We start from the raw sequence: 25,332 nt of genomic DNA, 5'->3' as shown, positions 1-25,332 counted from the left end.
TCTCTCAGTCCTTGAGGGCTGTGAGTGCTTACTGTCGTAGCAAGCGAGCGCGCGCCCTACCTGCCACTCAGCAGACGACTGCCTCCTCGTTGCATCTCCAAACACTTCGTCCCTTTGTGCGTTTCACCTCTTGCTCTGTGTCCAGAGCAAAAGAAAAGCATGTAGCTTTGGGGGGACACTAGCCCCATTCGAAAGGAAATGCTTTTCTTTTGTCACAAAACTAAGATAATAACCACTAGCATTTATCGAGCACATACCACGTACAAAAGACAGATAAGGAGGCAGATGTTGGAACGGCACAGGTGTCCTCGTGAGTAAATGCTAGAGCCTGAGTCTGGCTTGGAGCCTGGGCTCCTCACCACCGTGCCGTGCTGACCCAGGTGTATAAGTGGCCGTGGGAAAGGGAATCTATGAATGTGGGATCAGTTGCTGTGGTGGTGCCGATGAGGGAGCAGCTAAGCCACAGAGAAGTGTCTGTGACAGGCCGCGTAAGAGAAGTTGGCTTTTCAGGTAGATGGGGGGGGGGGGCACTCAGGAGCAGCAGGGCTCTCGAACGCACAAGGCCCGGTGGCACTTGTGCTCAAAGGACAGGGCCTCCCTGCAGCCATGGAGTAGGGAGCCGAAATTTATACTTAGAGCTAAGGTTACTGCTGCTTCCTGGAATCGGGTTGGCTCTTTGTTTTTTTTTTTAAAGATTTTATTTATTTATTTGACAGAGAGATATCACAAGCAGATGGAGAGGCAGGCAGAGAGAGAGAGAGGGAAGCAGGCTCCCTGCCTGAGCAGAGAGCCCGATACGGGACTCGATCCCAGGACCCTGAGATCATGACCTGAGCCGAAGGCAGCGGCTTAACCCACTGAGCCACCCAGGCGCCCGGGTTGGCTCTTTCTAAAGAACAATTTGCTCTTTTTCACTTGGGGCGTATACCCTTAGTCCAGAGTAGTTTCAAAAGTCCAGTTAAACACGGGAAGAACTTTGTACAAGTGTAAAAACGTATTCATAGCGTATGGCACATCGTTCTCTCTGTATGCGTGTTTAATGGAATGCTTCTTCTTTATTGCACTTTTAATTTTCGAGAGTCAGGTTGTGTAACCACGAAGGTTAACACCGGCCTGGGAATTACTGCAGGCCTCCAATAAAATAGATGTGAATTTCATTGAATGGTCAGTTCCATGCCTAGTGCTGACACTGTTCTTTGAGAAGAGGTGAGTTTTTCTCACCTAGTAAGAAGACTTCTGTGTCACATGCTATGAATGGATAGATGCAGAATTAGTTTCAGCACTTTTTAGGATCATTTTGTCTGTATTATAGTCAATTTCATGGGTAGGATAGCAGAAGCCCAATGGGTGTGCTGTTGGAGCAGCAGAGTGCAGTGGAAAATTCCTGGAGCATGTTGAGTTGCTTTAATAGGCACTGACAAATGAGAATGTGCGACAGCATTTCCCCTGGAGCCCCAGGCCGGCACACCCGGCCTGCTTCCCTGTGATTTGTGACCACTCCTCTGTCTCAGTTAGAAAGATTGAGTTCTGTTGTTTTGTTTTAATTATGACATTCTAATGATTATATTAAAGGTTCTGCTCTTGTGTTTTCTTTGTTCGCTACGGTGCTCAGTAGAAAAATCTTACAAAATTATTTTGATTGTTTTGATCCCTCCTCCAGGCTGCTAGAAAACTAATCATTTGCTTTCTCGTTTTTTTTCTTATAGGAAATTCGGCGCCTTCATCAGTATGTGAAATTTGCTGTCCAGGATGTGAACGATGTGCTAGACTTGGAATGGGATCGGCATCTGGAACAAAAGAAAAAACAAAAGTGAGCAAGGTCTCTCATCCACTGTGGGTTGCAGAAGACACTGCTGTAGCCTTTTGAACAGATAACTTAAGGGCACTGATTAAAGCCCTGCAGTTGTTCATTCTCTTTGACCCAGCCACTATATTTCTGGAAGTTTGTTCTACAGAAGTAATAGCCACATCTGCAGCAGTTTACATAAAAGAATTTATATCACAGTACAGTTTATGACAGTGAAAAATTGGATTTAACTTAATATTAGAAGTTAGAGGGGCGCCTGGGTGGCTCAGTGGGTTAAGCCGCTGCCTTCGACTCGGGTCATGATCTCAGAGTCCTGGGATCGAGTCCCGCATCGGGCTCTCTGCTCAGCGGAGAGCCTGCTTCCCTGGGGCGCCTGGGTGGCTCAGTGGGTTAAGCCGCTGCCTTCGGCTCAGGTCATGATCTCAGGGTCCTGGGATCGAGTCCCGCATGGGGCTCTCTGCTCAGCAGGGAGCCTGCTTCCTCCTCTCTCTCTCTCTCTCTCTCTCTCTCTCTCTGCCTGCCTCTCTGCCTACTTGTAATCTCTGTCAAATAAAATAAATAAAATCTTAAAAAAAAAAAAAAAGAAAAAAAAAGAAGTTAGAGGGGTGGCAGAATAAGTCCAGGCACATTTTTTCCTTAATGGGGAATACTGTGTAACCACTGAATGTTTTTCCCCCAAAATATGGACGAGGTAAGACAAAAGTTACACTGGATGATCTCAGTTTGGAGATCTAAATGTAGAAAACAAGCTAGAAATAAATCTGTCACAATATTCAATTATATCTGTGAGATGCAGTTAAGAGGAATTTTTCTTTTATACTTTTCTGTATATTCCAAATCTTGTTGAGAAAACTTTCCTAATTAGTGTGGAAGACTTAGAAGGAAGAGAGGAAGAAAGGCACAGGAAAACCTTGTGCTGCCGTGGTCTTCTGTCCCCAGACATTTGGTCGTATGCCATCTGTTTTCCTGAAGGTGATTGCACGTGGTACACCGTGAGAACAGTGAAGGTGCCCACAGGAAAGCGGAGAAACAGATCAGCCCTCAGAATGCTTGGCTCCCGAAACACCTACACTTGAGTAGTGTGATTAGCCCTGTAAGGAAACAAACCGGGAAATGATCTGTTTACTTGCTGTTCTGTGGGATCACAGAACTTGTAAGTGGGACGAGCTGTGCGTGATGTCAGGGGCTGGGCTAGAATGTGCTTAAAATTCAGCAAACAGAACTTAATATGTCATATTGTACAACACGGAGGAAGGCATTGTACCTGCCTTGTGTGCCTCAGTTTGGAGTATAGGTAGGGGAAGGTAGAGGTGAGCATCGATGCTGCAGACGCTGGTCAGGGGGAGCAGTCTGTGACCTGGGCATTTGTCCCCTGGGCAGTTGGGCCCCATTAGAGCTGTCACAGCTCACTGCACTGGTCTAAATTCATGTTCAAGTGTATGGGAGGGCCTGGCTTGACCTGACAGTAGGGGCCTTCTGTTCTTCATGACAGATGGATTTCTCTCTGCTAATTAATAAGTTAGCTTCTTAATGTATGATGCTAACAGAGAAACCGGACTTTTCTTCCCCTTTAGGATAAACCATGTATTCTTTGCCTCACGTGTTTGTTTTTTTAAAGTTCCTTTTCTGCAGAGTTTAAGTTTGTAAATCTGTACTTTTCTAGTGCATCTCTGCTTTCAAGTCCATCTAAATACTACCTTGTATCCTACTGAAATGCTATTTTAAAAATTTATGTTGAACTGTCACCAGAAAGAAAGGGACTATTGTTCCTTTCTTGTTTTAGATCTTTCAGGTGGGGTACCTCCCTGGTGCTAAACTGAGAGCTTAGCCCAGTGTTTCTTTTCTTTTCTTTTTTTTTTTTTTTAAAGATTTTATTTATTTATTTGACAGGCAGAGAGGCAGGCAGAGATAAGGAGAAGCAGGCTCCCCGCTGAGCAGAGAGCCCGATGAGGGGCTCGATCCCAGGACCCCGGGATCACGACTGGAGCCAAAGGCAGAGGCTTTAACCCACTGAGCCACCCAGGCACCCCTAGCCCAGTGTTTCACTTTCACCCTGAGGAAGTGACTGATGCCCACAGAACTCTAGTGGACCCCAGGGCTTTTTTTTCTTGGTGTAATTGACATGCAGGAAAATAGCCAAACCCTAAGTATATAGCTGAAAGCATTCTCTGCCCCCTCCCATTTTTTACTCTGTTTCCCACCCTTTTCTTCCCCGGAACCTCTGTGAGGTTGTCTGATGATGCTGTCCTTCGCTACAGGCCTGGCCTGCTTCCCCTAAGCTTCTCCTTCCTCATTCTGTATTATCCTTGTAAAGCTTTCGTCCCCTTTTTATGTTCTGGTTAATTTCCCTACGCTGCCTGGCCACCGGGGGTTCTCGGATTTATTCTTTCACTGTTATCGTTGTGGTACTTGAACTGTTCATGTTGAACTCTTTCTTCCTTGTTGTCAACAGGCGCTTGCTTGTGCCAGAGCGAGAGACGCTGTTTAACACGCTAGCCAATAACCGGGAGATCATCAACCAGCAGAGGAAGAGGTTGAATCACCTGGTGGACAGTCTCCAGCAGCTCCGTCTCTATAACCAAACCTCCCAGTGGAGCCTGCCCTCGGATGTCAGCTCCCAGAGCAGCACTCAAGGGTGTGCAGGGGAATGGGCCTATCTGGGCCACTGGCACTCCATGAATGTGGTTGAAGGAACAGCTAGCTGTTTGGGAGTCATGTGCAGAAGCTGTAGAGTATTTCGGATGTGGGTTTGAAAGTGACTCTGCTCTCACTTGTGTGATCCTGGTCAGGTCCTTCACCCTCTCTGAGCCTTTGTTGCTTTGCCCATAAAATGGGAGTGACAGTACCTGCTTTGGGATTGTTGGAGAGTGAAATTGAGCGTGCCACATGAGACAGGTGCCAGTAGATGATGGCAGATTCTATGTAAATAGTGTCGTTGTTTTGAAAATTAACTGGTAGAATTAGGTTGACTAACGTGTCTAGAAGCTCTGACTTCTCATTTTGAGCAAAAACTTTCAGACCTGGCAGTTAGACAGTTTACTCCTAAAGTTACTGGGATGTTGTTATGTTTCTGCCTTTAGGCCAAATGTGTACATTCTAACTGCCCTTTGTGCTATAGCGCAGTTAGTGCTGTGTTTGCCCTGGTGGGGGGAGGGGGCAGGTATTGAGGTTGTAATCTCTTTCCTTTTGGATTGGATTATGTTGATTGATTGGTCAGATTTCTTGTTACCGTATTGGGGAGGCTTTCTGGCATTTATATTTGGGGAGATTTCTCAGGTCATAGTTGGTTTGTATGTAACACAATTGTCTTTTAGTTTTGACAGTGACCTCGAAAGTCTCCGTAATGCTTTGTTGAAAACCACCATAGAATCTCACACCAAGCCTTTGTCCAGAGTGCCAGGTAAACACATTCTTCTCATTCTTTAACTCTCTGCATTGTCTTCTGTTGACTTCTTAAAAACCAAGTCTTAAGCATTTATGGGTTCATGAATTTCTTGCAGCTAAACTGTCCCCCGTGAAACAAGCACAGCTAAGAAACTTCTTGGCCAAGAGGAAGACCCCTCCAGTGAGATCCACTGCCCCAGGTAAAGGGAACCGGTCCTGAATTTTTAGCCTCAAACATACAGTACCTGGTATGAAAGTAGGAAGGAAGGAGGAGTCTGTGTGTATCCGTGTCTGTGTGTCTGTGCTTTCCTTCGGCTCTTAGTAAGAAATAGAAGAAATGCCCCCAGATCTGTTGCCCATCTGAATATTAGAGTAGAGAGCAGCTTGTATATACTGTTCAGGGCAGTTCAAGTTAGTAGCTGTGGCTTTGACACTGTGTTCTGTAGTCCTTCGGTTATGTGGTGGTGGTTCCCAAGGGTTTGGAGAACACTGAGCTGGTACCAGGGACCCAGACCTCTGCTTTGTCTGAAGATCCTTTACTTGTCTAACTTGTGTGGGGTTTGGAGTAGAATTGCATTGTGGTTGGGGAAATACTTAGGAAACTACTTAGGAAATAAAGAAATAAGAAAGAAAGAAAGGAAAAAACAACTTAGGAAATAAAGCAAAAACCTACTATGAGAGAATGATGGCACAACACACTTGTGGAAAAGAATTTTATCGTTAAATTACTATGTTATTATCTCAATTTTGTTTTTAAAAAATACTTGTCATGTGGGGTACCTGGGTGGCATAGTTGGTTGGACATCCGACCCTTCGTTTTGGCTCAGGTCATGATCTTGTGGTTGTGGGATTGAGCCCCGCCTTGGGCTCCGCACTCAGTGCGGAGTCTGCTTCAGATTTTTTTTCTCCCTTTTCCCCCTCTCCCTGCTTGAGCATGCTCGCCTTCTCTCTAAAGTGAATTAAAAAACCTTTTCTTTTTTTTTTTTTTTTTTTTTAATACTAGTTAGGGACGCCTAGGTGGCTCAGTCAGTTAAGCTTCTGCCTTCGACTTGGGTCTTGATCCCAGGGTCCTGGGATCGAGCTCCACATCCAGCTCCCTGCTCAGTGGGAAGCCTGCTTCTCCCTCTCCCTCTGCCTGCCGCTCCCCTGTTTGTGCGCTTTCTCTCTCTCTCTCTCTCTCTCTCTCCTCTGTCAAATAAATAAATCAAATCCTTTTTTAAAAAAAGTACTTGTCCTAGACAACTTCATACATAATCATGCTTTGCTTTAGTGCCCATATCTGCTTTTTTCCTTTGAATTTGTTTTGTAAGTTGAAACTGTTTTTTAATACCAACAACAGATGCTTTTTGGTAATTAACAGAAGGAAATTTAATCTTACTATACCATGACTTATTAATTTTTCTGTAATCATATAATATTGAGTGTAATCATGTAATATTGAGAGTAAGTAGTAGTCACAGATAAGGGAATTTTTTCTTTTTTGTAAGTAGTCTCCACAACCAGTGTGGGACTTGAACTCACTGAATTTGAGATTAAGACCTGAGCGGAGGGATGCCTGGGTGCCCCAGTGGGTTAAAGCCTCTGCCTTTGGCTCAGGTTATGATCCCAGGGTCCTGGGATGGAGCCCCACATCGGGCTCTCTGCTCAGCAGGGAGCCTGCTTCCTCCTCTCTCTCTCTACCTGTCTCTCTGCCTGCCTGTGATCTCTGTCTGTCAAATAAATAAATACAATCTTTAAAAAAATAAATGAGAAAGAGAGTTAACCATGTGATCCAGTAAATCACTCATGGGCAGGTACCCAGAAGAACTGAGAACAGGAACTCAGACAGGTATCTGTACACTCATGTTCATAGCAGCACTGTGCACAGTAGCTGAAAGGTAGAAGCAAGCCAGGTGTCCGTCAGCGGCTGAAAAGATAAGTGCAGTGGGGTATTATGCGCACCTTAAAGAGGAAGGAAATTCTGATGACATGCTATACCGTGGATGAGCCAGGAGAACAACGTGCTAACAGAGATGAGCCGGTCACAAAAAGACAGACACTGTACGACTGCACTTGTATGATGAGATCCTTAGAGTCGTGAAATTTACAGACACAAAGAGCATGGCAGTCGCAGGGACCGCAGGGGAGAGAATGGAAGAATTACAGAGACTGGGTACAGAGTTTTAGTTTTACAAGATGCAAAGAATTCTGGAGATGGATGGTTGCACCACAGTGTTCATGTACTTAAAGCTGGAGAAGTGTACACTTAAAAAATGGTTAAGGTGGTAAATTTTAATGTTTTGTGTATTTTGCCATAATGAAAAAAAATTGGACATTTTAAAAATTTAAAAACTTTCATGCCTTCTGTTTTTAAATATTGAACATATGCCTTTGATGACTGCACACTATTTCCTTGTATTAGAAGGCTGTAATTTACTTGCCCAGTTCCTGTTAAGTATTAATCTCGTTGCCAAGATTTTGCTCAGAACATCCTTGTTCACAAATCCTTAACCACATCTCTGATTGTATCTTCGTAATAAATTCCTTAGAAGTGAGATTTATGTAATTTACTTTCTCATTCAACAAATATGATTGCCTACTTCGTCCCAAACATTATGGTTAATAAGAGAAACTTAGTGTATGACCACATTAGACTTTCAGTTTGGAAGATAATATAGACATTAAGTAGAAATTGCACATTATAGTCAAGCACTTTAAATCTAGGAAATATACATTAAAGGATAAATCAGAGCATATAAACATATTTAACTTTCTTTTTTAAAGATTTTATTTATTTATTTATTTGGCAGAGATCACAAGCAGGCAGAGAGGCAGGTAGAGAGAGAGGAGGAAGCAGGCTCCCTGCTGAGCAGAGATTCCCCATGCGGGGCTCGATCCCAGGACCCTGGGATCATGACCTGAGCCGAAGGCAGAGGCTTTAACCCACTGAACCTCCCAGGTGCCCCCATATTTAACTTTCTAAAAAAAAGATTTTATTTAGGGATGCCTGGGTGGCTCAGTCAGTTAAGCGTCTTCCTTTGGCTCAGGTCATGATCCCAGGATCCTGGGATTGAGTCCAACATTGGGCTCCTTGCTCAGTGGGGAGCCTGCTTCTGCCTCTGCCTTCTGTTCTCCCTGCTTGTGCTCACCCTCTTGCTCTCTCTCTCTCTTTCTGACAAATAAATAAAATCTTAAAAAAAAAAAAAAAAAGATTTTACTTATTTATTTGAGAGAGACCCAGTTGAGAGAGCATGAGCAGAGGAGGGGGGCAAGGGGAGAGGGAGAGGGAGAAGCGGACTCCTGCTGGGCAAGGAGCTCCCCTTGGGGCTGGATCCCAGGACCCTGAGATCGTAACCTCAGCCAAAGGCAGCCTCTGAGCCACCCAGGCACCGCCAAAATATTTAACTTTTAAAGTACGAACTATAGGGCACCTGGGTGACTCAGTGGGTTAAGTCTCTGCTTTCAGCTCAGGTCATGGTCTCAAGGTCCTGGGATCGAGGCCCGTGTTGGGCTCTCTGCTCAGCGGGGAGCCTCCTTTCCTCCCGCCCCCGCCACCTGCCTCTCTGTTTACTTGTGATCTCTGTCAAATAAATAAATAAATCTTTAAAAAAAATAGTTATGAACTATAACACATGTACAGAAAAGAACACAAAACAGAATTGCCCATCTGTGTAACCTCTACCTGGGTTAGGAAACAGAATATTTTCGTGGCCAACTTCCTAGACCCCTCTCGTGCATCCCGGTCTTCTGCCTCCCAAGAGGTACCATTGTATGGACATATGTGAAAGTGTGTCTTTGCTTTTACTTGTCTGGTTTTTTCCTTTTGATATTTGTAATTTTTACTTACTATTTTGAAAAATTTCAAAACTCCAGCTGCAAGGATAAGTGAGCACCCACTTACCCACTTACCCTTCACCCAGATTTTCTAGTAATGTTGGTCACAATTGCTTTATTTTTCTCCTCTCGACCACACATGTTCACGTTATTGTTAATAATATTTTTAATATATTTACTGAGTTTTTTATCTTAATTCCAGTATAGTTAATGTGCAGCGTTATGTTAGTTTCAGGTGTACAATGCACTGAATCCAAGTTCGGTTCAGTACTTGGTGCTCATCGTGAGAGCTGTCCTTCTGACCCGTCACCTGTTTCACCTGTCCTCCCCCACCTCCCCTCTGGTGACCTCTACGGTTACGAGTCTGTTTCTTGGTTTGCCCTCCACTCTCCTTTTTCTCCCCTTTATTCATTTTTTTTGTTTCTTAAATTCTTTATATGAGTGAAATTATGTGTTTCTTTTTCTCTGACTCACTTTTTTGCTTAGCATTATATTCTCTCGATGCATCCGTATTGTTGCAAATGACAAGATTTCATTCTTTTCTATGTCTGTGCGCGCGCGTGCACGCACACACACACACACACACACACACACACACACACACACACACAGAGGCTGCATCTTCTTAACCCATTCTTCCGTCGGTGGACACTTGGGCTGCTTCCATAGTTTGGCTGTTGTCAGTGTCGCTGCAGTAAATGCAGGGGTGCCCAGATCCCTGTGAGTTAGTGTTTTGCTTTGGGAAAATACCCAGTAGTGCAGTTCCTGGATGGTAGCATAGTTCTGTTTTTAATTGCTTGAGAAACGTCCATGCTGTCTTCCACAGTGGCTACACCAGCTTGCATTTGAACCAGCAGTGCTGGAGGGTTCCTTTTTCTCCACATCCTCCCCAGCACCCGTTTCTTGTGTTTTTGGTTTTAGTCCTTCTGACAGGTGTGAGGTGGTGTCTCATGGTAGCTTTGATTGCATTTTCCTGACAGGTGAGTGATGTTGGGCATCTGTCCTCGTGTCTGTTGGCCGTCTACATGTCTTTGGAGAAATGTCTGCTCATGTCTTGTGCCCCATTTTTAATTGGATTATTTGGGTTTTTTGGTGTTGAACTGTATAAATTCTTTATGTATTTTGGATTCTAATCCTTTATGGGATATGCCGTTTGCAAATATCTTCTCCCATTCAGTAGGTTGTCTTTTAGTTATAATGCTATGCAGAAGCTTTTAATTTTGATGTAGTCCCGATAGTTTATTTTTGCTTTTGTCTCCCTTACCTCAAGACATATCTAGAAAGATGTTGCTATGGCCAGAGTCAGAGAAATTGCTGCTTGTGCTCTCTTCTGGGATTTTTAGGGTTTCAGGTCTCGCATTTGGGTCCTTAATCCATTTGCAGTTTATTTTTGTGTGTGCATGAGAAAATGGTGCAGTTTCACTCCTTTTTATGTGGCGGTCCGCTTTAAATGGTGTCCCAACACCATTTGTTGAGGAGACTGTCTTTTCCCCATTGCATATTCTTTCCTCAGTTGATCATGGCTTTATTTCTAGGTTTTATATTCTGTTTCTTTGGTCTGTGTCTATTTTGATGTGCCAGTACCATGACATTTTGATTACCGTAACTTTGTAACATAACTTGAAATCAGAAATTACGATGCTTCCAGTTTTGTTTTTCTTTTTCAAGATTGCGTTGGCTATTTGGGACCTTTTGTGGTTCCATACCATGTTTAGGATTGTTTGTTCTAGTTCTGTGAAAAATGCTCTTGGTGTTTTGATAGGGACCACATTAAATGTGTAGCTTGCTTTGGGTAATATAGACATTCTGTTATTTGTTCTTCCAATTTAAGAGCATGGAATGTCTTTCCTTTTTTTTTTAAGATTTATTTCATGGAGGGGCGCCTGGGTGGCTCGGTGGGTTAAAGCCTCTGCTTTCGGCTCGGGTCATGATCCCAGGGTCCTGGGATCGAGCCCCACATTGGGCTCTCTGCTCGGCGGAGAGCCTGCTTCCTCCTCTCTCCCTGCCTACTTGTGATCTCTGTCTGTCAAATAAATAAAATCTTTAAAAAAAAAAAAAAAAGATTTATTTCATGGAGAGTGTGCATGAGGGAGGCGAGGGGGAGGGGGAGAGAGAGAATCCCAAGCACGCTCCCTGCTGAGCACAAAGCCTACAGGGAGCTTGATCCCAGGACCCCAGGATCATGACCTGAGCTGAAATCAAGAGTCAGATGCTTAACTGACTGAGCCACCCAGGCACCCCTGTCTTTCCATTTCTTGGTGTCTTATTGAATTTCTTTCATCAGTTTTTATAGTTTTTATATAGTTTTTATAGTTTTCAGAGTACAGGTCTTTCTGTTATTATTTTTGATGAACTATTTAGAAATAAGTTGCAGACAGGACTTGTTACTCCTAAGTATTCTAGCATGTGTCCCTTAAGAACAAGATGTTCTCTTCCACAATAATACAATGATCAGATTTAGGAAATTTAACCTTGACAGAGCACTGTTATCTAGTATGCAATCCATACTGAAAATTTGCCAGCTGTTCCTCTTATGACCTTCATAGCATCTTTTAAAAATCAAGGATCCAGTTCAGAATTGGACATTGCATTGAGTTGCCATTCTCTTCAGTCTCCCTAATTGTGCTTTTTTGGGTCAGTTTTATTACCTGAGTGATGTCTTCTCAGACACCGTTGTTTGGTTTTGCCTGTTTTCGGGGGGTTTTGCCTGCTGTGCTGCTGCACAGTATCCGGCTGTATAAATGTACTGCATTTACTTATCCTTTCTCCTCTTGGTGGCCACTTACTGTCTCCAGTTTCTGGCTGTAATGGAACAAAATGTTGTTCTGAACATCTTCAGGCACATGTGTTCTCGTTACATTGTTGGCTGTTACATTGTCGGCTGGTACTCTGTCCACCGCCCAGCTTCCTTAGATTTCTTCTATACAGTTTTCCGAAGTGGCTATACCAGCTTACTCTGCTTTACCATCAAGGTGTGACTATGTCAGTTTTCTACATTTGCACATTTCTACAAGCTTAATATTGTCAGTCTTTTTCCTTCTAACTACTGTGGTGTAACCCTTGTGTATGTTAAGTATTTGGTTAATAGTTGACTTTTGTGTCATTGACACAACATTGACAAGTTTGTGATTGCATCTTTTGCTCATTTATCTACTGGGCAATCTGTCTTACTGATGCATAGAAGTTTGTATTCATTCTGGATACCAGCCCTTTGTTGGTTATATGGGTTGTAGGTACTCACTTTATTGCTTTTTTCCTTCTTTTGGCAAACAAGTGCTTTATTTAAAATAGACTCACCAGCCTTCTCCTTTGCAGTTGATACCTCTGTGTTCTCTTTAAGAAGTCCTTCTCTAGGGGCGCCTGGGTGGCTTAGTCCTTAAGTGTCTGCCTTTGACTCAGATCATGATCCCGGGGTCCTGGGATTGAGCCCCGCATCAGGCTCCCTGCTTGGCGGGGAGCCACTTCTCCCTCTCCCTTCCGCTGTGTTCCCTCTCTTGCTGTTTCTCTCTGTCAAATAAATAAATAAAACCTTAAAAAAAGAAAGAAAGATAGAAAGAAATACCTCTCAAGAGTATGCATGCATTTTTATTATTGTCTGGAAATATTAATAATTTGCTTTTGAAATTTAGATCTGCCATCTACCTGGAATTGATTTTGTTTTAAACAGCTGCATCAAGGTATAACTTACATATGATAAAATTCAGGGGCGCATGGGTGGCTCAGTTGGTTAAGCGACTGCCTTCAGCTCGGGTCATGATCGCAGGGTCCTGGGATGGAGCCTCACATTGGGCTCCCTGCTCAGTGGGGAGCCTGCTTCTCCCTTTCCCTCTTCTGCTCTGCCTGCTTGTGGTCTCTCACTCTTTCTGCCAAATAAATAAATAAAATCGTTAAAAATATATATTATAAAATTCATCTTTTGTAAGTGTTGAGTCTGATGGTTTTTATTAAACTTGTGGAATTGTATAACCATCACCACATTCCAGTTTTAGAATACTCCTACCACGCAGGAAGTTTCTTCATGCTTGTTTATAGTCATTCCCTCCTCTGCCCCCAGCAACCACTGATCTTTTTTCTTTCTGTCGGGATCTGCCTTTTTTTGAAATTGCGTATAAATGGAATCTTACATAGTTTTTTGGTTTGGTTTCTTTCACTTAGTATGTTTTTGAGGTTCATGCATGATGTATAACAGAAGTAGTTCACGCCTTCTAATTGCTGAGTAGTGGTCTGTCCTATGGGTGTACCATGTTTTGTTTATACTGTCTGGAATTGATTTGTGCTGAAGATACAAAGTATGGCTCACGTGTTTTGTATTTACATAGCTGATTGTCCTGGTAATGTTTATTGAAAAGACTCCTTTGCCCCCTGCTGAGTGGCCACCTTTGTTGTAAATCAGTTATCCTTATATGGAGGTCTCTTGGCGTCACACAGTGATGAGAAGCTACTGCTACCACACTGCCGTAATTAACTTGTACTAAATAAACCTCAGTACTGTTCTAGGTTCTAAAGCTGTGCAGTCTTAATACACTGGACTATTTAAATTAATAAAAACTAAATCAAGCTAAAAATTCAGTTATACAATCCCCTAGCCACATTTCACGTGCTCAGTGGGCTCGTGTGACTAGTGGCTGCCCTAACAGGATAGTAGTGACTTCATCGTCACAGGAGGTTCTGTAATCTAGGACGGCAGGTGCAGCCTTTTTCTTTAAGGGTTGAGTAGTAAATATTTTAGGCTTGCCCGCCTCATGGTTTCTGTTGTGCCTAATTCACCTCTGCCCTTGTGATGGGAAAGCAGCTACAGACAGTATACAAATGAATGAACATGTCGGTGTTTCAGTAGAACTTTATTTGGAAAAACAGGTAGCTGGCCCAAGGTTTTAGTTTGTTGACCCATGATCTAGAATGTTTTGGCTCTTCCTGGTGCTTTCTGTTTCCATATTAATATTGGAATTGTCTTGCTAAATTCTGTCTCCCTTAACCCTCAAAGAAAAGTTGAGATTTTGATTGGGATTGTATTAAATCTCTAGATCAACTTGAGAGAATTGGCATTTGTACAGTGTTGATCTTTTAGTTGCTAAACATGGTATATTTTTATTTGCGTCTTTAATTTCTTTCAGTGTTTTCTTCATGAAGAACATATATATCTCTTGTTAGACTGATTCCCATGAGTTTAATATTTTTAATGGGGGTACCTGGGTGGTTCAGTTTAAGCGTCTGCCTATAGCTTAGGTCATGATCCCAGGGTCCTGGGATGGATCAAGCCCAACATGGGGCTCCCTGCTCTGCAGGGTGTCTGCTTCTTTGTCTGCCCCTCCCCCTGCTTGTGCTTGCTCTCTCTCTGTCTCTAAAATAAATAAAAATCTTGAAAAAAAAATTTTAATATTCCTGTGATGATGGATTTTCTTCATTAAGTTTCATTTTATGTTTTATGTTAGATGTGATAATAGAAATATATTAGATCTTTTGTATGTTGACTTTGTATCCAGCAACGTAGCTAAACTGGTTTATTCAAATAATATCTGTAACTATTTCTTGAACTTTCTTTTTTTAATTATTATATTTTTTAGTTTATTTATTTATTTATTTATTTGACAGAGAGAGAGAGAGAGAGAGAGAGAGAGAGAGATCACAAGTAGGCAGAGAGGCAGGCAGAGAGAGAGGAAGGGAAGCAGGCTCCCCGCTGAGCAGAGAGCCCTATGCGGGACTCGATCCCAGGACCCTGAGATCATGACCTGAGCCGAAGGCAGCGGGCCTAAAAATAGAGCCACCCAGGCGCCCCTGTTTCTTGAACTTCTATGGGAACAGTTAAATTCTATATAGGTACTAATACTTTTGTTTCTTCTTTTTTGGTCCTTTATTTTTCTTACCTTATTTCACTTGCTAGGACCACCAGTGCAGAAGCCATTAAAGTAGTGAGTGAGCAACCTTGTGTTGAGCTCAAAGGGAGGGGTTTCTGTAGTTCCCACAAGGCGTGAGGTTTGCTTTGTCTATTGAGATGAAGATTTCTGTCCTTTTTTTTTTCTGTTAACGTGCCTTTTTGCCTTTTCTAATCTGAGTTAGAGTTTAAGCAGAATAATACATTTTTTTTTTTTAAGTTGTATTTATTTATTTTACACAGGGAGACAGAGCAAGGGAGGAACACAAGCAGGGGGAGCGGGAGAGGGAGAAGCAGGCTTCCCTCGGAGCAGGGAGCCTGATGCAGGGCTTGATTCCTGGACCCTGGGATCATGACCTGAGCTGAAGGCCAGTGCTTAAGGACTGAACCACCTAGGCACCCCCAGAATAAGATTCTTTAGGTTTCAATGGAGCCCCTTTTCTTTCTTCTTTTTTTTTTTTTAAAGATTTTATTTATTTATTTGACAGACAGAGATCAGAAGTAGGCAGAGAAAGAGAGGAGGAAGCAGGCACCCCGTGGAGCAGAGAGCCCGATGCAGGGCTCCATCCCAGGACCCTGGGATCATGACCTGAGCCGAAGGCAGAGGCCTTAACCCACTGAGCCACCCAGGCGCCCTGGGCCCCTTTTTTAATGCCAGGAAGGTAGCCACATCCTTGATCCCAGCAGGAGAGATGTGGCTAGTGAAGCTTGAAGACTTGAAATTTTCATTTAATTACCTTTAATTATTTTTAACTTAAATAGTCACATGTGGCTAATGGCCACGAAACTGAGCAGTGCTGCAGCCCTAGCAGGTAGCCTGGGTTTTCAGGTGCATTTGTTGATTGCTACAAATAAAATCTTATGGAGTGATGTGCCCATAAGGCAACCAAGTCAGTAAATAGTAGCGGTGCTTTTAAGTCACTTGAGAAGGAGCTAGGTCTTTGGTTTGGTTTATGGTTTTTCCAGTATACAGGCAGCCCTGTGTACTTCAAAATAGCATGAGGCCTTACTTCATCATTTGTAGAAGAGGGGAAAAAAGAGGGCAAGTTAGTTTTTATTTCAGGGATTTTTTTTTAAGCCTAATTGATTCAAAAGAATCATTTGAGGGTTGGGAATGTTGGAAGCGCCAGGACGGAGGACATTCAGTCTTCCCGGTTTGCGTGCCCTGTTCTTAGAAGTTTGCTGTTGGCGAGAGGCTCTTCTCCGTACGCTTGTCTGGTCCTTTCCTGGTTTGCTGGTTCTGCCTGTGAGAGCTCACGGCAGTGTCTTGAGCTCTCCGCCTCTGCCCATCGTGTATTCCGTCTCTCACTGCCCATTTTTTTTTGTTTGGCGATGGTCAACACGTTCCTGGCCTGTGGCGCTCGGTTTCTCTAAGCTTCCTTCGAGCAGGGCCCCAGACTGTGGGTGTTCACCTTCCCCGACAGCTTCTTCCGCTTAAAAGAAGTTGTAACTAAAGGGTTTCTAAACCAGATATTTCCATGTCGACAGTGAAAGTGACACAGCTTGCAGACTTGCTCGAATCATCTAACTTGCATTTTGTTTTGGTTGGCAGCCAGCCTGTCCCGGTCAGCCTTCCTGTCTCAGAGATACTACGAAGACTTGGACGAAGCCAGTTCCACATCATCTGTGTCCCAGTCGTTGGAGGGCGAGGACACGCAGGTGTCCTGTAAGGACGATGACACGGTGGCCCAGGTCCCACGGCACGCACCTGTGGTGCGGACCCCTTCCATCCAGCCCGGAGTCTTGCCGCAGGCAACGCCTTTTGCTAAATCTCCCCTGATTCATGGTTCGCCCGGTGTGATGGGAACGACCAGTAAGTGCACAGTGACTCGCTGTGGGGTGCGTGTTTGCTGGAGGAGCCGTACCTGGCTTTTCTGCTGTTACACCACCAAGTCCAGCCCCTCTCTGCTGATGGTCCAGAAAATAGAAGCTGAATTCAGAAAATCTGAAAGAGGCAGGGAGAAGCGGCCCTGCAGGGCTCACACTGGCCTGGCTTTCCTGTGAGTCTAGCAGGTGGTTCTAAAACAGGTGTGGGGTGCCGGGCTGACTCAGTCAGAGGGGTGTGCAACTTTTGATGTCAGGGTCTTGACTTTGAGCCCCACGTTGGGTAGAGGGATTACCTGCACACATTAAAACAAACAAACAACACACACACAAGGGGATTTCAGGAGTTAGAGGAGGAGGCTGTTTGCCTCGCTCTAAAGCAACATTCGTACTCCTGCCTTTCAAATCCTAGCTCAGTCAGCTCGCTACTTGTAGCCATATGCTGCCCCAGGACTTGCCGGCTGCCACGCTCAGTGGCAGTACTGGCTCTCAGAAGTGACCGGTATTGGGCTGTCCCACCTCCGGTTCAGTGTCAGGACTTCACACTGAAGGGGCTTCTGACAGAGAACAGACATCCACGGGAAGGCACCGAAGGGGGAGATTTTACGAGAGGAGAGCAGGGAGTTTACCTGTGTTGGCATGAAAGTTCTATCTCGGTCAGTATTGAAGGAAGTGCTCACATCAGAGGTTCAGCAACTAGAGCTGAGCGGGCACAGCGCATGTGGCTTCTTTGGTGGAGCAGCCGGCCTGTGAGTTTCTCGGTTCCGTCCTGTGCGTGCGTGCTGAAGCATTGGTAACCCTTGCATGTCCCCTGCAACATCACAATGGGGGGCTTGCCACCTTCACTTTTGTGTATTCCTCTTCTCCGACCCACTCTCTCACTTGCTGTTTCTTTTTCTTTCAGCGTCAACGTCCGCTAGCAAAATTATTCCTCAAGGAGCTGACAGCACAATGCTTGCAACCAAAACCGTGAAGCATGGCGCCCCCGGTCCTTCCCACAGCCTCTCGGCCCCCCAGGCGGCCGCCGCCGCAGCACTGAGACGTCAGATGGCCAGCCAGGCCCCAGGTAGCCTCGGTCGTGAGCTGCGGCTGTTGCAGGCCAGCACAGCAGGCCCTGGCCGGCAGCTCGCTCCCTCTGCTGCCCTTTAGAAGAGAGGACTGAAGGGGCAGTCCCCGCCCCCGACCCACTGTTTCCGGGAGCAGGGCCCAAGAAGGCTGAGACTAGATCTGAAGCTTTCCCATTTATTTATTTATTTATTTATTTATTATTTATTTGACAGAGAGAGAGAGAGATCACAAGTAGGTAGGGAGGCAGGCGGGGGTGGAGGGAGAGGAAACAGGCCTCTTGCCAAGCAGAGAGCCCGACATGGGGCTCCATCCTAGGAACCCGATCCTAGGACTAGATCTGAAGCTTTCCCATTTATTTATTTATTTATTTATTTATTTATTTACTTATTTATTTATTCATTCATTCATTCATTCATTCATTTATTATTTATTATTTATTTATTTATTTGACAGAGATAGAGATCACAGGTAGGTAGGGAGGCAGGCGGGGGTGGGAGGGGAAACAGGCCTCCCGACAAGCAGAGAGCCCGACATGGGGCTCCATCCTAGGAACCCGAGATCATGACCTGAGCTGAGGGCAGAAGCTCAACCCACTGAGCCACCAGACACCCCAAGCTTTTTCCTTTCAAGGGGAGCTGTTAGATCTGCCACATCCAGCTGAGTGGGGAATCATTGGTTTTGGGATGAAGTTGTTGATCCCTACATTTGAAATATGTCTGCTTTAAGCCCCAACTTAATCTTTGCTGTTAGATCATCTGATAACATTAGAATTATCTGCCAGTGTCATAAGGATCCCAGCCACGCTGGGAGGTGGGTATGAGTGTGCCCATTTTGCTTCTGAGTGATGTCAGGTTCGGAGAGAGGCGACGGTGACCCAGCCGAAAAGTAGCAGAACCCGGCCTCCAGCCCTGCGCTTTCTGTGTCAGCGCAGTGTTTTCTTAAGATTGCCAGTTTAGCCTTCACAGAGGGAAACTCTGATGAGCTCGTCATCATCAGCACTTGATTTTGTCAGTGCTTCCTGGCTCTCCAGAACTTCCCGCATTAGGGTTTCTAGGTGGTTGGCCTCAAGGGCTTTGGTTATCACCAGTAGTCAGTTTGTACAAGCCAGTAGTTCTCAGGGGAGGCTGTTTTGCACCCCGCACTCCCCCGCCCCCCGGTTGGCAGTGCCGCTGGCATCTAGTGGGTAGATGTCAGGAACACTGCAAAAAAATCTTCAAGTGCACAGGGCACCCCCACAACAAAGGATTATCTAGGCCGAAAAGGTCAGTAGTGCCAAAGTTGAGAAACTCTGCTATAAATCACATATTTTTGTTGTAGTTGAATAAAATTATTTTTTAGTTTTATCACTGCTTGGAACACATTATCACTTTGGACAGTTCTTTTTTTAAAATTTATTTATTTGACAGACAGAGATCACAAGTGGGCAGAGAATCAGGCAGAGAGAGGGGGAAGCAGGCTCCCTGCTGAGCAGAGAGCCCAATGCAGGGCTCGATCCCAGGACCCCGAGACCATGATCCGAGCCAAAGGCAGAGGCCCAACCCACTGAGCCACCCAGGCACCCCTGGACAGTTCTTTTTAAAAGACTAAAGAGACATAGTGGTTTGATTTAGACAAAGACGGGATTACCATTACGATAAAAGCATTAAGAAAAGTTCAAATATTAAAATGCTTATTAAGGAACCTAAAGTCGCTATGAAGGAGCACAAACAAGATAACCTTTTAAGGTACCTTTGAGCCCTCTGAAAAAATAGAAATCTGCCATGTTTCCTTTAAATGTTACCTGGAGGAAGCAGGATCTTGGCATTGTGCTGAATTGGCCCCAAATCACGCTGATGAGTCGATTATTTATAGACGTAAAATTTGCCAGGGCGTAGGATGATTCCAGTCAGCAGGAGGTGGTGTGATCTCCGTTATCGTTTTGGAGGCAAAAAATTTCTAAGGTGTAGGCACCTTTGAACATGAAAGATGCAGTATGTGCAGCCGAGGGCAAGAAAAGCCTGCTCACTTCTCTGAAGGAGGGAATGCACAAGCTGCCCCACACCCCCCCTTCCACCTTCGCCACCGCGGTCAACTGTGTGGAAGAACTCATCCGAGAACACTGCTCAGACTGTGCTAGTAATTAATTATAAAATGTCATTAAGTGTTTTTGGAATGCAGTTTTAAGTGAAAAGACCAAAATCACATGCAAGCTGACATGCTGAAGACAGGAAAGGTGTCACGCCAGTCCCGGTTGCCATTATTTAATTCAGGCCTCTTGGCCTTTCCCCCCATTCTTGTCCAAGCTCCATTTCCCACATCTTATTCGTGTGCTTGTCTCATGAAGCTGTGAGCTTTAGAGAAGGAAAAAAAAAATGTGTGTATATGTATACATATATATGTATATATATATATACACACTTTTTTTTTTTTTTAAGATTTTATGTATTTATTTGGCAGACAGAGATCACAAGTAGGCAGAGAGAGAGGAAGGGAAGCAGGCTCCCCACTGAGCAGAGAGCCCGATATGGGGCTTGATCCCAGGACCCTGAATCATGACCTGAGCCAAAGGCAGAGGCTTAACCCACCGAGCCACCCAGGTGCCCCAGAAGAAACTGTATTTTTGACGTTTTTTGTCTTGCTGGCACCTAACAGAATCTGACAATAATAAGCCGCTCATGGGAAAGAACGGTTAGACGGACGGACAGAGGGCAGCAGGCGGAAACCCTTAATCTGAGCACCACTCCTCCTCTAGCTCTTTCCACCTGTTTCCAGGATGAGCCAACAGTGTCGCTTGGAGCTCGGCTCTGCTCTGTGACAGCTGGCTGGGGGATTCTTTCTCCCTAAACGAGTACATTTGATTAAATTGCACAAAACCTCATCTCATAATCTTTACGAATGGAGTATGCCAGCTGTCCCATTGAGCACAGAGCTGCGGAACTGCCCAGAGTAGATTTCCTTTATATAAGAAGATTACATTCTGCTTGAATTTTTTTGTCCTGGTTATTCATTTGTGTATGGCTGGAATTTGTGATCCTTTGCGGCAATTAATATGCCTCTCTCTTCCCTATTTAAATAGCTGTAAGTACTTTGACTGAATCAACTCTGAAGAATGTCCCTCAAGTGGTAAATGTGCAGGAACTGAAGACTAATCCTACCGCCGCCTCTGCAGCCATGGGGTACGTTACTACCTGGACTGTTTCCGCCAGGCAGTTCTTCTGCAGTAGCAACGGATCGCCTGCAGGGGGCAGCACTGCTGTCATCACACTGTTGCGGCAGAGCCTTAGGTTCTCTTAGGTTAGATCTCTTTATCCACTGCATCCTCTCCCTGGCACAGGAAGAGTTGGGGGGCATTTCTTCACTTTGAACACAGGGATGGTGGGGACCAATGTCATTCAGGGAGTTGGTGTTTGGTGATGAGTCCGGGAGCAGGAAGAGCGGCCGCAGGCCCTGTGTTTTTTCCACATCATGCTTGCTCTCTGCCACCCCATGGAGCAGGTCTGCTCACTGTTCTGTTTTGGGCTTATCGGGTGGCCCTGCTTCACTAGTCCATCAGCCTTCTTTTTATTCCTCGCTGGTCCATTTATCAACACTGCCTGTTCCAGGAATTTCTTAGTTATCTCAGGGCTATCTTAAGAGCCAAAAACAAGCCTACCCACTCTCCTATCTTGTAGTGACCTTGAAGCTTTGGTATGCTGTTTATACCAAGATGGCATTTGTGGTTGTTGCGAACTTCCAAGGGAAAGAACTGTGCTTTAGAGCTGGGGAATTGTAGCCGGTTCCTAGTGCAGGGAAGGCAAAGAAAAGCCACCAAAAGGCAGAATATTGCATAAGACAGGAAAATCCAGCTTAATAGTGAAAGCACTATGGTCTGGGATTTCTGAGATACTGTAGTCACTAACCACGGAGGACAAACACCTCTTAGTGATTTCCCTTAGCGTTTTATTTTTTTTTAAGATTTAATTTACTCATTTGACAGAGAGAGAGGGATCACAAGTAGGCAGAGAGGCAGGCAGGAGGTGGGGAAGCAGGCTCCCTGCTGAGCGGAGATCCCGACTCGGGGCTCCATCCCAGGACTCTGAGATCATGACCTGAGCCAAAAGCAGAGGCTTAACCCACTGAGCCACCCAAGCGCCCCTCCCTTTGCCTTTCCTTTTTTCTTTTTTTTTTTTTTTTTAAGATTTTATTTATTTATTTGTCATAGAGAGAGAAGTGAGAGCGAGCACAGGCAGACAGAGCGGCAGGCAAAGGCAGAGGGAGAAGCAGGCTCCCTGCCAAGCAAGGAGCCCAATGTGGGACTCGATCCCAGAACGCTGGGATCATGACCTGAGCCGAAGGCAGCCGCTTAACCCACTGAGCCACCCAGGCGCCCCCCCCTTTGCCTTTTCTTAAACTCTTTCCTCACCTGGTCCATCTGAGCAGATCTCTCATCAGGGCTTTGTCAGAGGAAGAGTTCCAAGTTTGCCCTGTCCTCTGAGTTAAGAAAAACAGACACAACAAATCAAAAGGAATCTCGAAGAAGCATTCTCTTCCTTCCCTGTAGTTTTGGACTGTAGTAGAGGTATTGAACAACATTCTAGTGCGGTTCCCGGAATGTAGTTCATCCTTAATAACCAGGCATTGAGTAATGGGTTAATGCGAAGCATAATCGAGAAACGTGAACTGGTATTTACCACCTCTTCCAATAAGAAAGGTGGAGAGAAAAACATGTTCGTTATGAAACCACTTTCATATTCTGGTAAGTGGTAGTTTCCTGGAATGTATTTTAAGTACTTAACTTTACATTTAATTTTTTTCTGAGCAGTATCTTACAGAAGATTTATTATACGATGAGCGTACGTATTTCTGCCACTGGGGTAGCCCGTGTTCATTGGCTTCATCTGTTACATTCATTGACGAGCCTGCCACTCTGTTTTAAGGAAGAGGGTTTATCTAGTGCGAACCCACGGCTCCTCAGTCGCTTCGGATTCCACCGATTCTCACGGGGCATCTCCTAGGAGTGTGATGCTGCCCTGGGTTATTAGGGAGGTAGTCGTGAATAAGACTTAGAAGTCTCTACTTTCGCAGCACTTACGTTCTAGCGGGACAGCCACCAAGAGCCACTGGCAGTTACACAGGGAGTTACTTGATTGTAGTATAGTAAGTGCAGTGAGGAAGTACAGGCATGTAATGAGGCATCCTGATGGAGTCTGGGTTGGTGAGGAGCTTGGTAAGGGAAAGGTACTTTAGCTGAAAGTGACCAGAAGCTGCCTGTGGAGGGAAAAGGGTTCTGGACAGGGGATGCAGCATATCCAGAAGCCCAAACCCGCGGCAGAGCAGAGCACATTTGAGGCAGAGTTGAAAGAAGGCCAGTATGGCCAGACTCCTGGCAGGAGGTGAAGTATGACGAGAGGCTAAATGAGGTGGGGGTGCTGGTTTCTTTGATTTTTTTACCAAAACACACCAGACACATCATTTCTTCTTCTTTTTCTTTTCTTTACTTTTCTTTTTTTTTTTTTTTTTTTTTTTTAAGGATTTTATTTATTTGAGAGAGAGAGAGAAAGCATGAGAAGGGGAAGGGTCAGAAGGAGAGGCAGACTCTGCTGAGCAGGGAGCCTGATGTGGGACTCAATCCTGGGATTCTAGGATCATGACCTGAGCTGAAGGCAATTGCTTAACTGACACATCATTTCTTTCAGGGCTTTTGGTGTTCATTTATTTATTTATTTCAACAAATGCTCAGTTAAGTACTTTAAAAAAAATACTGGGGCACCTTCGTGGCTCAGTGGGTTAAAGCCTCTGCCTTCGGCTCAGGTCATGATCCCAGGGTCCTGGGATTGAGCCCTGCATTGGGCTCTCTGCTCAGCGGGGAGCCTGCTTCCTCCTCTCTCTCTGCCTGCCTCTCTGCCTACTTGTGATCTCTATCAAATAAATAAATAAAATCTTTAAAAAAATCTAAGGGAGAGCTTGTCAGCAGGGAGAGTGGCAAAGAGAGAGGGAGCGAGAGAAGAAAGCAGACTCTGCACCGAGCGTGGAGCCCGACAGGGGGCTCGATTCCATGATCCCAAGATCACAACCCAAGCTGAGATCAAGAGCCAGAAGCCCAACTGATTGAGCCATGCAGGCGCCACTTAATTAAATACTTTTAATACACTGTTCTAGGTGCTGGGGATAAAGCAGTTAAAAAAAAAAATACAAAAAATCCACCAACCAATTCTGCCCTAGTTATGGAAAGACAAACAATAAGTGAAATGAGTAAGTAAAATATGCAGTGTTTAAGATGGTGATAGGTGTGATGGAGGAAATTGAAGTAGGGAAGGGATTTTAGGACTGATCTGGGTGTGGGCTACAGTTTTAGAAAAGGGTGGCCAAAGAATGTGCTTCTCTCCTGTGGTTAGTGGCTACAGTATTTCAGAAGCACCAGACCATATTGCTCTCACCATTAAACTGGATCTTCCTGTCCTATGGAAAATTCTTCCTTTCATTGGCTTTTGACACTTGACATTTGAGTAAAGACCAAAAGGCCAAAGACCAAACAGATCTCATGAGTATCCTAAAGCAGAAAGCCCCAAACACAGGGCCTATAGCAGGAGCATGTCTGGCAAGTTCGGGAAGGCCAGGAGGCTTTTCTGGTGGCTGGAGCCGGGGGGAGGACACCTTTGAGCCGAGGTCAGGGAGCAGGGGCAGGGGTGGAGTTCTGTGCCCTGTAGCATTTAGTGAGCCGTAGTCAGGACCTGGCTGCAGACTGTTGCATGCTTTGGGGCAGTTGTATAACCTGATCTGATTTGTTTTTTACATTAGCAATTTTTTTAAATTGAGGCATAATTTATATATACTAAAATTCACCTTTTTTTAGTGTAAAATTCTATGAGCTTTGATAAGCATGAATAGTTGTGATGCCCTATGGCTTTAGCAGGAAGCTTCTGGTTCTTACATTAAGAAAGGGCTAAAGGGAGGAATGGTAGAAACAGAACCATCATGGTAGAATATATACATAACAAAATTTACCATTTACCATTTTAACCATTTTTAAGTATACATTTTTAGTGACATTAAGTCATTTACCATACTGTGTAAGCCTCACCGCTATTTATTTCCAGAACTTTTTCATTATCCCAGACAGAACCTGTGCCCATTAAGTAACCGTCCACTTCCCCCGCCTAGACCCTGGTAACCTCTATCCTATTTTCAGTCTCTAAGAATTTGCCTATTTTAAGTACCTCATTTAAGTGGAATCATATATTATTGGTCCTTTTATAACTGGCGTATTTCACTTGAATTTGTAAAATTCACTGCAATTGTAGCATTTGTCAGAATTTCAGTCCTTTTATGGCTGATTAATATTCCATTGTATGGATATATTCTATTTATCTGTTGATGGACACGTAGGTTTCCCCCTCTTAGCTATTGTTAATAATGTAGTGGACAATGTGTACTGTCCTTGTACAGTATGCAAGTGTCTGTGTGAGTCCCTGTTTTCAAGTATTTTGGGTAATATTTTAGAATCAGAATTGCTAGGGACACCTGATGGCTCAGTCGGTTGGACATCTGACTCTTGATTTCGGCTCAGGTCATGATCTCAGGGTCATGGGATCGAGTCCCTCTCCCT

General features: G+C 44.6%; 1 protein-coding gene across 4 annotated transcripts in view; it reads left to right on the top strand.

Moving 5' to 3' along the window:
• Positions 1-25,332, top strand: part of NUP214 (nucleoporin 214) — a 101,879-nt gene that overhangs the window by 28,455 nt on the left and 48,092 nt on the right. For all 4 annotated transcript variants that reach the window (XM_032308157.1, XM_032308155.1, XM_032308154.1 and 1 more), the window contains exons 18-24: positions 1,707-1,810; positions 4,260-4,442; positions 5,122-5,207; positions 5,308-5,391; positions 16,429-16,689; positions 17,605-17,766; positions 20,824-20,923. In XM_032308157.1, coding sequence (XP_032164048.1) covers positions 1,707-1,810; positions 4,260-4,442; positions 5,122-5,207; positions 5,308-5,391; positions 16,429-16,689; positions 17,605-17,766; positions 20,824-20,923 — 980 coding nt within the window. The remainder of the gene's footprint in view (positions 1-1,706; positions 1,811-4,259; positions 4,443-5,121; positions 5,208-5,307; positions 5,392-16,428; positions 16,690-17,604; positions 17,767-20,823; positions 20,924-25,332) is intronic.

The sequence above is a fragment of the Mustela erminea genome, chromosome 12 (genome assembly GCF_009829155.1).
Source record: "Mustela erminea isolate mMusErm1 chromosome 12, mMusErm1.Pri, whole genome shotgun sequence".
Classification (NCBI taxonomy): domain Eukaryota; kingdom Metazoa; phylum Chordata; class Mammalia; order Carnivora; family Mustelidae; genus Mustela; species Mustela erminea.
The sequence above is the reverse complement of the archived record's forward strand: the minus strand, read 5'-3'. Positions and strand labels throughout refer to the sequence as shown.